Source organism: Dreissena polymorpha, chromosome 16, assembly GCF_020536995.1.
Source record: "Dreissena polymorpha isolate Duluth1 chromosome 16, UMN_Dpol_1.0, whole genome shotgun sequence".
Classification (NCBI taxonomy): domain Eukaryota; kingdom Metazoa; phylum Mollusca; class Bivalvia; order Myida; family Dreissenidae; genus Dreissena; species Dreissena polymorpha.
In genome coordinates, this window is record NC_068370.1 from 43,096,462 (window position 1) to 43,114,570 (window position 18,109).

General features: G+C 32.5%; 1 protein-coding gene and 1 long non-coding RNA gene across 4 annotated transcripts in view; both read left to right on the forward strand.

Annotated features, from left to right (window-relative positions):
- The window catches only part of LOC127862065 (uncharacterized), a 486,885-nt gene that overhangs the window by 118,588 nt on the left and 350,188 nt on the right, over positions 1–18,109 (forward strand). The window lies entirely within an intron of this gene.
- Positions 1–18,109, forward strand: part of LOC127862037 (uncharacterized) — a 28,182-nt gene that overhangs the window by 5,499 nt on the left and 4,574 nt on the right. For 2 of the 3 annotated variants that reach the window (XM_052400970.1, XM_052400972.1), the window contains 3 exons: positions 15,479–15,569; positions 17,200–17,349; positions 17,848–17,999. In XM_052400970.1, the coding sequence (XP_052256930.1) occupies positions 15,479–15,569; positions 17,200–17,349; positions 17,848–17,999 (393 nt within the window). Of the gene's footprint in view, positions 1–11,860; positions 12,042–15,478; positions 15,570–17,199; positions 17,350–17,847; positions 18,000–18,109 lie in introns of those variants that run through there. The other variant, XM_052400971.1, reaches the window with a different exon arrangement.

Sequence of the window (18,109 nt, forward strand, 5' to 3'; positions counted from 1 at the left end):
AATCTCAAGAGTCTTTGGCCTCATACTTTCTCCAGGCATAAAAAATCTTCCTGTCACATTCCCTATACTGGTTTCTTTGCCGTCTGCCAACACTACTGTATTATCAACCAGCTGGTCAATGTCCAACTCAGCCTCCAGTGCTTTTGGGGGACGCTCCGTGGATTGGCATCATCAAGAGACTCATTCAGATCAACAAGTGAAGGCTCAGGTTCAAGGTCATCATGTAGTTGGACGTCCATGGGCTCCATTTCCTGAGTGTCGTCTCGTGATGCATCATTAATAACATTTTGTTCTTGCAGAAGACAGGGGAGACACTTGAAAGGAATGTCAAGCCCTTGTTCTACAGCCTGCTTATACTCTTTCCTGCTGATTCCTGTACAGAACAAATTTAAAACACCTATGTATTGTGCAACAAGTATTTATGATATATTCAAATTTTTTAATTTTGCATACTGTTATATCAGGGTTGGCATATTGATCGGTCAATTGAGTATTAACCGGGCTGGCGGTAAATACCCGGTTAAATACAAAGTAAGTACTGGTCATTACTGGGTATTACTGATCAATACTGGTCGTTTGAAAATTATAGCATGTAAACATCACAAAAGAAGATTTTAATCAAATACGATATTAAATCAATCATTATTCTGAAATTGATACGTTTTTTTTGTAAGTAATTTATTGTAAAAAAAATCTTTAAAGCTATAAAAAATAATTCTTTATTATTTTTGGAAACGGCCTCAAATATATAAGGACTAAGGCAATATCTTTATCTCAGTGTATCACACCTGTTTTAGATAGAACATCAATAGTTTTATTACTATTGTAGTAACCATAGTATTTCACTTATCTATTGATATATCTATTTGATTAGCAGTGCATAAAATGCATGCAGTGTTATGTCTCTGATATTGACAATGAAGCAAATATGCCCTTAGGCTATTTCATATCACTCAAACAAAAGGAGGTAACTTGCTATTAATTTAAAGCAAGTATTAATAAAGTAAAAATATCCTATATCTGTTGGTTTCAGTTAGTTTGTTAGATATTGAAATAGAAGTAACATATTGTCACAGTATGATATATAAAATTTTACTGCATACTTTAAAGTGACAGTTGTTTTATTAATTATAATATCATTAAACTTTAAAGTCAGAATTGATAATGAGGGATCATTGAAGCAGGCTTTTTCCGCTCCATTTTGGGAAAACGCCACACTGGAATTTTGGGAATTTCGCGTCGTGAAAACCCCCATTTTGGGAAAAAAATTAATCGCAAAATTGGCTCAATTGGGAAAAATTATCGCATGTAAATTATTTAAAACAGTGTTTCTTATATTTCAAAGAAGCCGTTAACTGGTAAATAACGACTATTTTGATAACTTATTATTAAAATTTTACAAAATATTATGAACATGTGTGATTAGTGCAGGTTTTTTAATCTGAATTTGGGGAAAAGGCTTGGCCTTTTTGAGGTGAAAAAAATCGCGGGAAGCCCCGGATTTTGAGGAAAAAAAGGAAAGTCTTAAATAATCATTTACATATTTTACAGTTCTTAAAACAAATTCAAGGCAACAGATAATTTAATTATGCAATACTTACTATTTTCTACACCAGATCAGGTCAACTTATATATTTAAAGGGTAAAAAAAAAAAAAAAAAAAAAAAAAATTTTTTTTTTTTTTTTTTTTGAATTGGGATTTTTTTTTTCAATTGGGAAAAAAAAACCAGATTTGCATTGGGAATGGGGCCGAATTTCGGACCCGTGGCATAGGGCGGAAAAAGCCTGTGAAGAAATCCTTTTTTATATTGAAACACAATTAACAGGAATCTGTCACTTACTGTAGCAATCAAAGCATGTTTTTACAGTTTATGGGAGGGCCCTAATTGGCAATAGTCTGTGTATCTTTTATGGCCCCTAATAAACAGTTAGAGGGTCTTTGTCTGGCCCTAATGTGGCCCAAATAGGTACAATGTTTATCTAAGTGGCCCAGTGTTTGGCCCAGTGTTACTGTTAGTTTTACAAACTGTGTTTCATAAATGATGACACAAAACTGTGTCAATGATTTAAAACACTAAATTGGGGCATGAGTCTTAATGCAACATAAGATAAACTTAATTATTTGTATGACAACAAAAATATATATTACATGTATAATCCCTCATGTCTCTACCCATTTCCTTTTTCCTGCATAAATACCATTCTGTTACATATCATATCATATTTTTAGAAAAATTATATTTTTGTTAATAAAATGTAAATCATAAGACAATTAAATTGAATTTTATTTATGTAAAAATAAGAAAGTATTAAATTAGGATTCCAAACTTTCCACATGATGTAGTTGATTAAAATGTAACAAATAGTTATCTAATTATTAAAAATTAATGGATATGTTTTTATAGAGACTAATAATTATATAAGTTATATAATTGTGTAGGTTAAAGTTTATAAATGAGTATTTACAAAAATAAATTGGTCAAGAATGGGGCAGCTAATAAGCTTAAACCAAGTTGGTGTTTTAAATTATTTATCAGTTACAAGACCATTTGATAAAAACGGAAAATGCCCTAAGGTCCAAAATCGCATGATGTCATGGAGCTCAAATGATCTAGAATGTTTATAATAGGAAGAAGAAAATGACTTACCAGTATCACCACATCTAATATGCTGCCATAATCCACAATTATCACATGAAACAGCAAAATCAGAACTATTAACACGCTTTTTTTTACAATTTGAATCAATACACCAAAATATTTGTTTTGGGGGCATTTTGACAGAGTAACAATATATACCTATAGTATGATATTCTCTAAAATTGTTCTGGTATATATGGGGACAATGAGTAAAAACAATTTGCATTGAGTATTTGTCTTATTAACTTTGTTACGTTTGATGTTTTGATATTCTTTTGCCACGACATAAAGATGCAATATTCTTTAGTATTCATAAAATCAAACAACAACATCTTCAAATGAATTTTAATAATAATGGTGTGAACAAACTCCTTTAATTTTAGGTGTTATTATTACACTTTGATTATTAACAAATTATTTGAAAAGATTAAAGAAAAATGTTTTTCACACCAAAAAATTGTTATTTCCCAATTAACACTGCACATCAATAAGACAGACATTCAGACAAACAAACAATAAAAAAACACTTGGACAGACCCCCATTGGACACACATTAAAGCAGAAACATCATTAATCAAGTGAAGTGTGCCCCATGGTAGGTGTGATCACACCTTAGGAACCTAATCAATTATGTTTACATCTTGGTGGGTGTAATGTCCAGGCTTGGTGGGTGTAATGACCAGGCTTGGTGGGTGTAATGACCAGGGGTGTAACGTCCAGGGGGTGTAATGACTGGACACCACTTTAACCACCCACTTTGAATCTTCTTTGCAACAAACTTATTGTTGATTTACACATTGTAGTAAATACACATTGTTTTCATCACACAATAGTTCATGTGCTGAAAGAATTTCAAGACATTTGACACTAGAATTAATGTTGCTGAATTATACCTAAAAATTTAGCTCTATTTAAGTTGCTGAAACCAAATTGTTTACAACAATAACTTCCTGTGCTCCAAATAACTTGCTGTGCTCCAACCAATCAAAAGTGGTTTGTTTTCAAATAGATGGTCCCAGAACCAATCAAAATTCTATAAACACCCCTTTGTTTTGGCTAGATGGAGCACTGATAGGGATTAGTGTTTATGATGCTAATTGATCTCTTATCTGATCCTGATCTTATCTGATATTTATTGAATAATACACAGCACACTTAGCATATTATATTTAATTGTGAATATTTCAATATAAAATACTGAATGGTGTTAGGAAATAAATATAATATTATAAATAGTATTTAAATTGTCTTTTAAAATGTATGTTAATAGTCAATGTGGTAGACATTAATTGAATTGGGGTTAAACATCAGTGTAAGAAAGTTCAAATACTTGTTTTTTATGTTGTGAAGATATAATTGATTCTGGCAAGACCACATAATTTTTTTGACACTTTCAATATTTTTAATTATTTACCCACAGCCTGATTTAGTTGTACTTTTCCCTTTAAAAGCTGCTCTACTGATTCACATATTTTATGAGCAGACAAATTGTAATAATAAGACCATAAACATTATGTGAAGATAAAAAAGAATTCAGTACAATCCTCCTATTAAACACTATATCTCTGTCCTTTAACTTCAGTTATTTGCTATAGTGTTGCTCTTTTTTATGAAGATGCACTAAAACTACACTCGTACAGAAAGAATATTTTTTTTGCAAATCATAAGATACACTAATATGCACAAAAAATGCACTTCATTGAAAAAATGCACTTATTGCATAAAAAGATGCACTTTGTCTACAGAAGATACACTTAAAGTACAGTAAAATACACTTAAAGATAATGAAAATACAGAAAAAATGCACTTTAGTGCACTAAATTATGAAAAAAATGCAGAAAAAATACACTTTTCGGTAAAAATGCAGAAAAAATACACTTTTTAAAGCGTATTTTGTTAAAAAGTGTATTTTATTTTGAGAAGGGTGGTTGAAATGTAATTGGTTCCTGAAATGTTGGGGGAGAGAGTTCCACAGTTTGGCAGCCCCGAAATGGAAAGAGTTGATGCCGTAACTTGATGTTCTTACTTGGTGGATTTCAGCAGTTCTGGTGTATCTAAAAGAATAGGAATTAGATTTAAGATTTACAAGGTCATTAAGATAAATGGGAGTTTGATTATTGACTATTTTTAATGTTTCCAAAATAATTGATCTTAGTCTCCTAATTTTTAATGAAGGCAATTTTGACTTATTCAATAAATCGTCATAAGTTGAAACATAATCGTCATAAATAAATCTTAATGCTCTCTCTTGAATTTTTTCCATTTTCTTTGTATTTACTTCCCCACAGTAATGCCATACTACAGGACAATAGTTAAAACTAGATAGGATAAAAGAATGATAGATGGTAAGTTTACCTAATTTACAAAGGTGTTTTCCAATTCTTTTAAAAACATTTAATTGCCTTGAGGCTTTTTTACATATGTTAGATATATGGCTATTAAATTTAAGTTGAAAATCAATTGTGACACCTAATAATTTTACTTCTTCATCACATTTAATAGTACGATTATTTCCTAGATTGAAGGATGTAATATGTTCTCTAGATTTTTTTCCAATGGCAATGCCTTGAAATTTATCTGGGTTGGCTTGCATTTTATTGTTTGAAAACCAAGCTATTAATGTTTTTCTATCTTCTTCAAGAGTACCATGTATAACGCGCTACCATGTATAACGCGCATGCGATTTTTTAAAGCCAAAATGGAGAAAAAAAAGAATTCAAGACCAAAAACCCGAAAATTTGGCCGAAAATGGCCGCCATTATTATATTGCGCAATCATTTAATCTGAGTTTTTCGGGCGCTTAATTTTTTGTTTTAAAGTAGGGAGCGTTTTTACGATCAGGAGCATGGGTTGCATAGCACTATATCTTTTGATAATTTTTAAGATTATTCTCTCGTGAACACCGATATGTCCTTATTGCTGCGCACTGCGCGTGTTTTTTCAAGACCCCTGCGCGTTAAATTCGAACCACCATTACCTATTACTCACATTTGAACAGTGTAACATTTTCATTACCTGCCGCTCACAACATCGTATGACATCTTCTTCTGCAGACCCGCAACATCGCAATGTCCAATTTTACGCAAATCGTCCGTGGATCCCATTTTATTTTTCATCGACTTAAATATTTCCCCATTAAGAGATGCTCCCCATTAAATCCAGTTTGACCCGGTATTTCGCGCCTTCACTGCGTCTAGTTGATATTATGGTGAGACAAACAATACACCCGAACGCTCAATCCAATACAGTTGGCGTTATCGGCGTAAAGCCATTTGACAAATATCATTTGTTTGTCTCTATTGAAAGAAAATAAAACGAGTCTATATCTCTATTGTTGGTTTGTAACCTACGTAGTATACTCGCACAGTAGCATATTTATGCAGAGATCGGAAAATGATTGATAAACGTATTCGTCGTTTCAATGCTTAGGGCCGAGTAATTTCGGCAAATCGGAACTCAACCTACGTAATACACTTGCTCAATTAACCGTTGAACTCCACCTCCGTTTTCTTCAAAAGGTTCGAAGGCGGAGCTTTGCACGTGCTATTATTTAATTGGACGATTGCCATTGAGGAACAAACACACAATTGGTTCGGCATGTTGATTGCTAGACAAAGGAAGCCAATTTTGTCGGCGAGAAACTTGTCGCTTTATTGCTTCAGACAGGAAGCGGCTTTCCTTTGATGACGTCAAACTGTCAATTCACATAGAGTGCAAATTTTCGGAATTGCTAACATTAAACTTTGGATTAAATTATCAAAATAAAGCAAAAGCGAAGTTGAAAAATATGATTGAAATAATTAGCCTCAGTTCAAATAAGACGTTTTGCGTTGTAAATCAACGAGTTTTCATGACAACAAAAACTACAATACCGCGACGCACGGGGATCGATATAGCTCGATTTTTTTAATGAACAATCAATGAAGAAAACACCAACAAAGACATTTTTTTCATCTTTTAATTTTTGTCAAAACTGTTACTACCCCGTTCATTCCTAACCTTTCCCGCTATATGTTGTTTCGACAACGGCCCCTTCAGTCTATAACATTATAGGGTGAAGTTTTCTGCAATAACAAAAATGGCGGCAATTGTGAAGATTTACGATTACGAAATGGATTTTTTGCAATTTAGCAACCAGGAAAGCGTTGTGTCAATGTATTACGCGCACTGAATTTTTATTTTGAAATTTGAAGGTAAAAAACCGCGCGCTATGCATGGTAAAATACGGTACTAACAACGTCTGTTAAATTCTGTCCTGAGTATGAAAGGGTCTTGTCGTCAGCATAATTATACAAGCTGCTATTTGAAATGAAATAAAAGATGTCGTTTATAAAAATGTTAAATAAAACCGGCCCAAGAATAGATCCTTGAGGAACTCCTTTGTATAGATGTAAAAACTGACTATTTAAATTTCCCATAGGGACACACTGTTTTCTATGTGAGAGGTAACTTTTTAGCAAATCCGTTGAGTGTTCGGACATACCATATGCTTTAAGTTTTAGCAGTATCAAGTCGTGAGGGAGACAATCCAACGCTTTAGATAGGTCCATTCAAATTGCAGCAACAAATTTATTTTCATCCAAGGATTTTTTCCAATCTTCTATTATTTTTAAAAGTGCAGTTTGGCAACCATAGCCTTTCCTAAAAGCAGATAAAAAAGGATTCAAATGATTGTTTAAATATGTTGTTAATTGTTCATTTATGGATCGTTCGAAGATTTTGGACAGTGTTGGTAAAATACTGACTGGTCTGTAATTTGCTTTATCTAAATTACTATTTTTTTTATGTAATGGTTTTACTTGAGCTATTTTAAGTTTATCAGGGAATGTTGAATAACTAATACTAGAGTTTATAATAACCGTTAAAGGACCTGTCAGAAAAGGTTGAGCTGTACCATCTTAGAATCGATTAGATGACCTAACAGTTTTTAACTCGGCTGTTTTCGGAGAAAACCCGAGGTATTGTCATAGCTAACACATCCGCGTCGTGCTAAAACCTTAACATTTTGTCATGGTTTTGAACATTGGCTATAAAATCAAAGTGCTTCCACCTTCAACTTTGAAACTTCAAATATAGCTGCACCTTGACGAGTTCTACACGCCTCACCCATATTTTAGTCACTAGGTCAAAGGTACAGGTCGCTGTGACCTCTAAAAAAAAAAAAAATTCTGACAAGCTTTCTTTCATTAAAAAATCCACCCGCAGCCAAGTGTTGGCACCCGTTATGCGGTGCCTCTTGTATTAAGCTTTTGTTAGCCACTCTTATTTTATTTTATAAACAAATCAAATAAACTTCATCATATTGACCTTATTGAACCCTTTCATGAAGAAACAAAATTAGACTTATTGATTAAAATACAACAGCATAGTCAAGGAAAATCAATTTTTATTATGTTATTTTACATTTAAATACAAAAATAAACGGAATTTGGATAAGAAATCGTCATTTTTTTTACGGACGTAAGTCCCAGCTTCTAAATAGGTTGGCCTATATTTCCGCGTTTTTCAACTAAGCTGAAGTTTGATGTCAAATAAAGTGAATTTGCCGCTAAGGTATGTATTTCTTTACATTCAGATTGGTATGTTTCTTCTTTTATTCAATTATTTGCAAAATAAAAGAATTCGAAATATTTTGACAACGTACATTGATTCGTCTGTCAAAAATAGTGACGTTCGTGAAAGCTTCAATCAGCTCGATTGTTGTGGTCGTATATGTTCGGCATGATTTCCATAACAATGTTAAACTAAATATAAAACGAAGTTCTTTCTGGTTATGCAGCTGGTTTCATTCAATTTTAAAGTCAAATTAAGAAATTTAATAAAACAAATCTGGGATCGTAATTTCTGTCAAATCTAGTGAATGACGTTCAATCAGCTCGATTGTTGTGGTCGTATATGTTTGGCATGGTTTCCATAACAATGTTAAACTAAATATAAAACAAAGTTCTTTCTGGTTATGCAGCTGGTTTCATTCAATTTTAAAGTCAAATTCAGAAATTTAATAAAACAAATCTGGGATCGTAATTTCTGTCAAATCTAGTGAATGACGTTCGCATATTTTATTCCCATGTAAAGGGGTTAGCTTTCTAAAAATAGCTATTTAATGAACCCTGCGATGTGAACCGAAAGTATCCCAATTCAAAAACATGGCCCACAAGAAACATGCGACAAGGTATTCAAAATAAATTTCTGTAAATATGTGTCTGTCAAGTATTATAACGTTCGCATTAAGTGACCATCGCATGCGGAAGTTCATAAATACTCTTTGTATATATTTTTATAAACAGAAAACGTTCTCAATGAGCGAGTTATACATGAAATTGATAGATGATCGTTCACCTGTTGCTACAAATGGCGCCACTGACTTAAAAACGCGCAGAGCTGTTACGAACGTCATATTTGCTACTGCTAGTTTGTAAACATTTTAGTCTTAAATTTTCCATACTGAATATTCTGATGTATATGTTCTCTAACACATATAGATGATTAGACAAATGCCATTAAAATTACATGTTATATAGCTGTAAAAACTGGCTTTCAATTGTAAGTATTGTAGACACAAGTGAGACAGCTCCTGCAGATATATCATTTAAAGGTTTATAATATTTCAATGGCAGATTAATTGTTACCTTCAGACAAAGTGTGTGGCAAAATTATTAATGTTGATAAAAGTTCTAGAGCTACATAATATAGTGATATGTACCAAAATCAATGTATGGCCACATAAATGTGGATTAAGGTAGCGCACCTCTAATGATTGCCGATCTTCAATGATCGTTTTTTTCCGAGAGATGCATTTTATTTTTTTCAAACGTCGAATTTGATATGTGTTTACCTAATATATTTAGAATACATTATTTTCACTATAAATATTGACTTTGATCCAATTATCATCTGAAAAATACGATTTTGCGATTTCTTCAAAGATCGACGAGCCTTTTTACCTGTTTACTTATGGATATCTAATTAAAGGTTGCACTGACGTGAAGTTGTCGTGGCGGAGTGGTTAAGGCGATGGACTAAACATCTTTTAGAATCTTCCCGCGCAGGTTCGAATCCTGCCGACATCGCATACTTTTTGCGACGCATTTTATTTCTTTTCTAACGTAATTTGATTTAATATAGGATATAAGCTATGTTTATTGTTAAATATGTAGAAAATTGTATGCACATCCTTCAATTTTTAAAATTAAAACAACGTTATGGCTAAATTGGGTAATTTACTGCTGAAAATACGAATGATGCATGTTGCATTTTTATTGTTATTTCAAAAAGTAAACGGTAAATCTGTCTATTTCTTGGTATTTTTGCTGTATATAGTGTTTCTATAAAAAAAATAGTTTAAAATATAACTTTAATGATACTATTTTGAATTTTATGACACTTTGTTTTTAACCGACCCAATTTTTACTTGGCTGAAATCACTTACATTTCATTGCGCTATCCCATAGATAAAAATTTGTAAAAAATAAATGTCTGTAAAAGAATACTTATTTCATCTTGTTTAAATTTTAAACACCTTTACTGCATCTGTACACACCAACTGCATGCCCATATAAGGAAATTTGAATGAATTATGGAACTTTTATATACCCCAGGGGTGAAAATAAACTGGACAAAAGCCGAGCGTGAGGGTGGTTTTGAAAAAAAACGTATATTTAAAAAAAAAGCATGGAAAGCCTACCTACAAATTTGCATGTAGTTCAGTGAAATGATGCTGATTAGGAAAATAATTCATTAAATTATATTTGGATATGTGCCCATAAGGGGTGCGCTAACCTAAACCATTGAAATTTCTATGCCGCATAAAACAATTAAAAAAATTATGAAAAGCAATTTCAATATGCTGTTTAATACATCACAAGTCCCTGTAAACAACATAACCAAAGGGAGAAAGTAATCATAATGAGCAATTTCTCTCTATGTCTTAAGGTTTTCAAATGTCATCTGCTACAAGATGCAAAAAATGGGTCTTTAAGGACTCCAGAGTTAATTCATCACAGATCTCATCATAATTTTGTCTATTTTGTGTGTAAATTTTCAGGTTGTTCCAAGTCCTGGAGAGTTTCAAAAAGAAAAGAACATGCATGGACTATGGGTTCAGTTCTACAAATGAGAGAAACAGAATTTATGGACTCTGAAAGACGAGACGTTTTTTGTTTGTTGGGAAGATATAATTAGAAAATGTGAAGTACCATTAATTACAATGCGCAGATCAAGAGTGTATTACAAATTCTAAGTGCCTTACTGTGTCATTATCAATCCTGATTGAAGGTTTGAAATAAACTTCTATTTTATAAGAAAACTGCTTTTCATATATTTATTCTGCTTATTTTGTTGAAGTGGGTTTGAAAAGTCATCAGCTGCATATTCCTTAAAACAGAGATAGAGCTAACCCAGTGCTGCATGTATAAACATCGAACTCACTTGTAGAAAACGTCTTAAAAACATTGACACAATGTGACCAAAGGGAGAGATACATGGTATGGGAAATTTCTCTTGTCATAATTAATATGAGTGAAAAGTTATTTTGGTGAAACATAACATGAATAAAAACATGTTTGCATTTGAATTGTTTATTTGTTGTTGTAAACTTTATAACAAAAGTTTAGTAAGGTTTTTTAAATTGTTTGATTTAATCCAAAGACTTTGCTTTTTACTTGTAAGTCCCTACCAAATCTCTGAGTCTAGACGTCTATTGTTAAGCCAGCATGACTTTATCAAAGCCGTCCATAGACTGGACAAAATGATCGAATATATGCGCAAAAGAAGCAAACTGTTATCATTGTTTGCTAGCAGATATATCACTGGGACGTAAAGAAATTTTATTAAGCCTTTCCCAGTTAGGCAACGTTTGAATGTCTGCAGAATGCAACATTTGGAAACATAGTGACTAAAGGAGATTTTGCTCATTATGAGCAAATTCTTCTTTTGTCGCAATGTTTTAAAAATAATTAAAATAGTTATACATCTTTTCAGAGTACTTTGTCCTATTTCACCAAGATATTTATAAAAGCTGTCTGCTGAAGATTTCTTGTAGAAAGTTGAAGAGTTAGGCATACTACAGTTTTTACCCCTTTGCATGTCTGATTAAATGTCGTCTGCTGATTTTCTAAAATTAGCATTTTCTTCGATTTTTTTCCAAAGAATACTATCAGAATAGCAAACAGTTTGGATCCAGATGAGACGCCACATTCTGTGGCGTCTCATCTGGATCCAAACTGTTTGCAAAGGCCTTCAAAATTGGGTTCCCGCACTGAAAAAGTTACTCTTTGCATGCCAAGGGCAAACAGTACAGATTTAGACAGTGTTTATCAAGACCAGCTTGCACATGTGTGCAGCCTGTTATTGCTTTATTTCTCCGCTATGGAATGTCACGGATATTGTCATTTCATGTTAATGGTATGTTAAATTGTATCATGGCTGTTTGTATCTTCTTAAAGAATGCTTAAATGTTATTAATCAGTATTAATTATAATCAATTGAATACATATTTTGTATTGTCGTTGTAAGTATCTTTATATAGGAATAATTAAATGTTAATTTCAGTAATTATTATAATTAAGTTAATATCTATTTGGTATTGTCTTTGTTTGTCTTTTTCAAAAGTTCAACGGTCAAATGTTAATTATCAGCAGTTATAATACTTAACTTAATATCTATTGTTCAGTATAAGTTAGATTCCAAATATTAAGTTTACATCCAATATGTTAAGAACATTCTCCGTATGTAAACTAATTTCTATCAATCACATTTCCTTTACATGCTATTTAATTGAAATATGTATTATGTTTAAATAGCTATGTAATGATTGTATTCGCCAATAAAATTGTCTGTATGTCTGTCTTTAAACAGTTTATAAAATTTATAACCATGAATATGTTGAAAAAGTGTCATTTTTTACGAAAAGTAGTGTATCTTCAAATATGTAGGTTATATATATAGCATGCAAAGTGTTAATCTTTCTACACTAACTGCAACCCCCAGGTTGCACCATGCTTGCAGGACCTGGTTAATGGTTTATATGGACATGCACGTGACCATTCACCATGCTAATGTGTAACAAAGCCAACTAGCACTAAGCAGAGGATGATTAAAAACCAAAGGGTGCATATAAAGATACATTTATGAGTGCAGAGTAACAAGGGTTAAAATTCACACTAATTAGACAAGCACAACGTTATAATATTCACATATGTACAGGGAGTGAACTATACAAATCGGTAATTATAATTTCTGCCCCCCAAAAATCGTCCATCACATTATATTTCTGTCCAAAATAACTTCCCATCACAGATTTTCTGTCCAACATAATGTAGCCGCAAAGATCATGAATATAAAATTAAGATGCTCATTACAATTTGATCATCATTTCTATGATTACTAAATTATATTAATATAATTTGTAGTTAAAAGATAGACAAATTAGTGTAATTTTAGAAATATACAGGTATATAGAGGAAACGATGTAGTAGTATTACAAGTTCGGGTACATTTCTGTCAAATAATATTTGTATCAAGCACTTCTTCAGTCAAATATGATGATAGCAAAAACTTGTTCCGTCATAAATGATGTAAGCGAAACATTCCTTTGTCAAAATTTTATGTTAGCAAAGACTTGTCCGTCAAATATGATGTAAGCAAAAACTTGTTTCGTCAAATTATAACATTAGCAATAAATTAATTCGTCAAAAAGTGGCATTAGCAACACTTTTGTCTGTCAAGAAATGACATTAGCAACCTTTTTAAAGTTTAATTAATCACTATTTTACATGTTCTCTCCACAAATGGTACTTCCTATGCATACTGTTTTTAATGTTTTTTTACTTTGATAACTTGTAGCTAAATATAATAAAAGGAATACTTAACTTTTAATGTTTTTTGAAGATGTGAACATAAAAATTTCCGTCAAATATTCCGTCAAATAATGACATTAGCAACATGAATTTTAAATTATGATATAAAGGCAAAATAAATTGAAAATAATTTTTATTTTCATGTTTTTGACATTACATTTTAACCATCTTGTCATCCATATAAAAAAAACTGCATTTTATTGAGCTTCGCTGAAAAAAATATTTGGGAGTTAGTTTGACGGAACTTTTATGTTCTTAAATAGAAGATGTGGTATGCAATCTTTACTGTAGTCAGTAATCAGTATTATAAACACTGTATCATGTGAATTTGGAATAAGACATCGAACTGGGAATGGACATCATTTTGGTGATTTTCTCAAACAAAACTTTTTTTTTCATGATATGAATTTATTTTTGTAATATTTTATCTATGTTTCAAGCTTAATAAGCAATTTTCCATGACTTTTTCATTAACAGTGATTGTATTTTTATCCATTTTACTGTATTTTTAAACTGTGTTCATGTGCCGCATGGACAAAGTTTTATTTTATAAGGATTTAAAAAAAAATCAATAAAAAATCCAGTTTTGTAGTAAAATCAATTTAAATGATGCTATTATATATGCAAGTATCTATTTTGATTATAATATGTCAAAATAAATAAATACAACATGTAAAACTGCATATTATGCACTGATGAAATAACACAATCTATTCCCAAATTAATGTCTTATTCCAACTTAACATAATACTGTATTTTATATTACTTACAAAACCTCATAATCTGGCAAATATTGACAATAAACGTGTTAAAGAATTTCATCAACACAGACGTTCTCCATTTTCCGAAAGTAAACACACATGTGCACTATGCGGATGAAACTAGAACGTGAAATGTAGGGCATGGGTCTATTTGACTTCTATTTGGGAAAGAGGCATGTGTAATTGTTTAACGCCACGTGCATGCATTGAGCACTGTTTTTTTCAACCAATCATCAATTAACTCTAAATTTAGATTGATGCAATATGCACAAATTATTTTTTGAAAATCAGTCAAAAACAAAAGTAAATTTATGTGAAACATCAATGTGTATCAATCAGCGTTCAATTTGTTTGATTTACAAAACTGTTGTTTTGACAGTTTTTTTTGCCTCAGGTGGTCAAATACACAGAATACTGCGTAATAGTATCTTTATTTATTTCTATATTTAGAATATTTCTTAGAGAAATTCCTTTAAGATAACAGCGCAGACCTAGATGAGTCGCCGCATTATGCTAAGGGCTTTTTTCTAGACCCTAGGCATAAATGGGTTAAAATTATTGATTCTTTACATTAAAACTCGACTCACTTAGTTGTATACAGATATCTGAATTGCTCTCAAAATGTATGTGACTTAGTTAACATTTTTTCATTTGACATTATAAATTCACTGTTTGGGTTTTCTCCCTTGTAAAGGGATATTCTTGTTTGCCTTCAGATCTATAAATAAACATATAGATCTTTTTTTTGCGCTGATATTGGAAACACATTATAACTGTGCTTAAACAGTCAGAAGACGGCATATTGCACCATCAAATTAATTTATTTAATTCATTTGTACATTTCTGTAAAAAAACACTGTCATTTTAACTCAAATTTGTTTCCAAGTACATGTACTTAAATTATATAAATTTTCGGGAAATACTCCCTACACTGAAATTAAACCCCATCTAATTTCCCCATATAATTTTGGTTCTCAAACATGCATGCGCACATCAAATGTTTTTTTTACATGCGCTTATAGATGACTTACCCAAGATGTTTCAGTATTTTTTATTTTTAAAAAGTAATTCAAGAAAAACCCTATCTGTTGTCAGAGAGGTAGTCACTGATCAGTAGATTTTTTTTTCAATGAAACGGTGTGCCAGTGCTCATTATTTATCTTAATCTCCATTACTAAAGTACATATTTAAATTTAAGGACGTAAATATACCATTGTTTCAGCTATTTGTGCGGGAAATGTCTTCAACTCCTGTTAAAAGAAAACAAAATTCATCTGGGACACCAAGGAAGGCTAAGAAGGCCAAACAAGAAGGTAATGTATGCATGAATATAGATCAGAAGTGTTTGAAAATACCTTAATCCAAACAAGAAAATTAAAAACTTGATAACAACCAAATAATTTTCAAGTAGAAAACGATGTTAAATGTAGAAAATAGTGGTAGCATTTGTATCTTACCTGAGCACAATGGTAAATGTACTCACCTGAGCACTATGGTGAATGTACTGACCGGAGCACAATGGTGAATGTACTCACCTGAGCACAATGGTGAATGAACTCATCTGAGCACTATGGTGAATGTACTCAACTGAGCACAATGATGAATGTACTCACCTGAGCACAATGGTGAATGTACTCACCTGAGCACTGGTGAATGTACTCACCTTAGCACAATGCTGAATGTACTCACCTGAGCACTAGGGTGAATTTGCTCACCTGAGCACTATGGTGAATGTACTCACCTGAGCACTGGTGAATGTGCTCACCTGAGCACAATGGTGAATGTACTCACCTGAGCACAATGGTGAATGTACTCACCTGAGCACAATGGTGAATGTACTCACCTGAGCACAATGGTGAATGTACTCACCTGAGCACTATGGTGAATGTACTCACCTGAGCACTATGGCGAATGTACTCATCTGAGCACTATGGTGAATGTACTCACCTGAGCACAATGGTGAATGTACTCACCTGAGCACTATGGTGAATGTACTCACCTTAGCACAATGCTGAATGTAGTCACCTGAGCACTATGGTGAATTTGCTCACCTGAGCACTATGGTGAATGTACCCACCTGAGCACTGGTGAATATGCTCACCTGAGCACTATGGTGAATGTACTCACCTGAGCACAATGGTGAATGTATTCACCTGAGCACTATGGTGAATGTGCTCATGGTGAGCTTTTGTGATAGCCTTTTGTCCGTTGTGCGTTGTGCATTGTCAATATTTGCCTTGTTAACACTCTAGAGGCCACATTCTTGACAATATCTAGGCAAATTTGTTATCTGGGTCACGTGTTCAAAAACAAGGTAACTAGGTCATATCTTAGAAAAACTTTTTACCAATCTAAAAGCTCTATTTGTGACTCATTCTTGAAGAAACTTGGTCAGAATTTTTATTTTGACATCTATGCCCAGTTTTTTTCTGGGTCACGTGCATCCATTAATTAGGTCATCATGAAAACTTTAAAAACCTACCTTTCTAGGATCCACTTTTAGGATTCAAACTTGATGAAACTTGTTCCGAATGTTTATTTTGACAATATCTTGGAAAAGTTCAAATCAGGGTCAAGTGGGGTAATAATTTAGGTCACTAGTTCAAGTTTTCCTCAATAAATGAACCTTGAATTCAAAAGTGAGAGCTTTATGGCTATCATAACCGTCTGATGAGAATGATGGAACTGAATGTCACGCACTGGAAAAATAGTACTAGATTACATTCATGATTACATGCAAAGATCCAAGTTAAAGTAACATAGAAGCTATCCCATATGTTAAGCTTCAAGCATATCTTTTACCAGCATGAATGGGTTTTCAAATGACTTGGATTTATCTTGCCTGTATGCATGATGGATTGTTTGTAGGGTTTTGAATGGACGAGACGCATCACAGTTATATCAGTTTTACAAGTTATAAAGGTGTATTCTGCTACATTTCAGATGCTAATCCAAACAACTTCACCGAAGATGATAAACATGTCTTCTTTTTTGGAAAGAAATGTGTGTTCAGTCAGTTTCATCCGGCCTACTTTGTTGAGGGAGACCTAAAGTTTAACTGCATGGAGCAGTACATGCACTACCATAAAGCAGGTAAGTGATGTAACTTTAAACTTGAATGGTTGTAGAAACATAGAGGGCTCTGCCTTTCCGTCTGACTAAGGTCAGTCCTAGGATTAAACTGTAGAGACTAGATTTTGCTGACATGTGCTTTTAATTACATCTGAAAAAGACAAAAAACTTTAAATGGCCCATTAGACCAGTTTGTTTTTATTATCTCAGGATTTCAGTGTATTTGATGGTTCAGGGGTTTTACCTAAAAAAAATCTTAAACATGCACAAAATGGTTGAAAACAAAATATAAGCCATCAAAATAAAATCATTAATGTGTTAACCTATGTAAAGGAATAAAAAGGGTAGTCATAAAGTTATAGCCAATTAATTGCTGTACATCTCATCTTACACCTTTGAAGGAATTTTTTACTTTTGCTTCATAATAATGTTTATACCGTCTTGCTAAATGATCTACATATTTATCTAGTTTGTAAATTGCCTAATGTGAAAGGTATTATAATTCAATTTTACCTTCAGTGACATTCAAAGACAAGCAAATGCAAAAGCAGATCTTGGCAAGTGATGATCCACTGACTCACAAAAAGCTTGGTCGCAAAGTGAGCAAATTTGATCCAAAAGTTTGGGGCAGTGTTTCTCTGGAAGTTGTTAAACGTGGCAGTAAACTCAAGGTAAATGTTCACTATTGATTATTATAACTTTCTTGTTGATGGAAGTATGTATCTAAACTCTCTATTTAGTGGTTTTTATCATGCAAGAAGTTGTGAATAATTCTGACTTT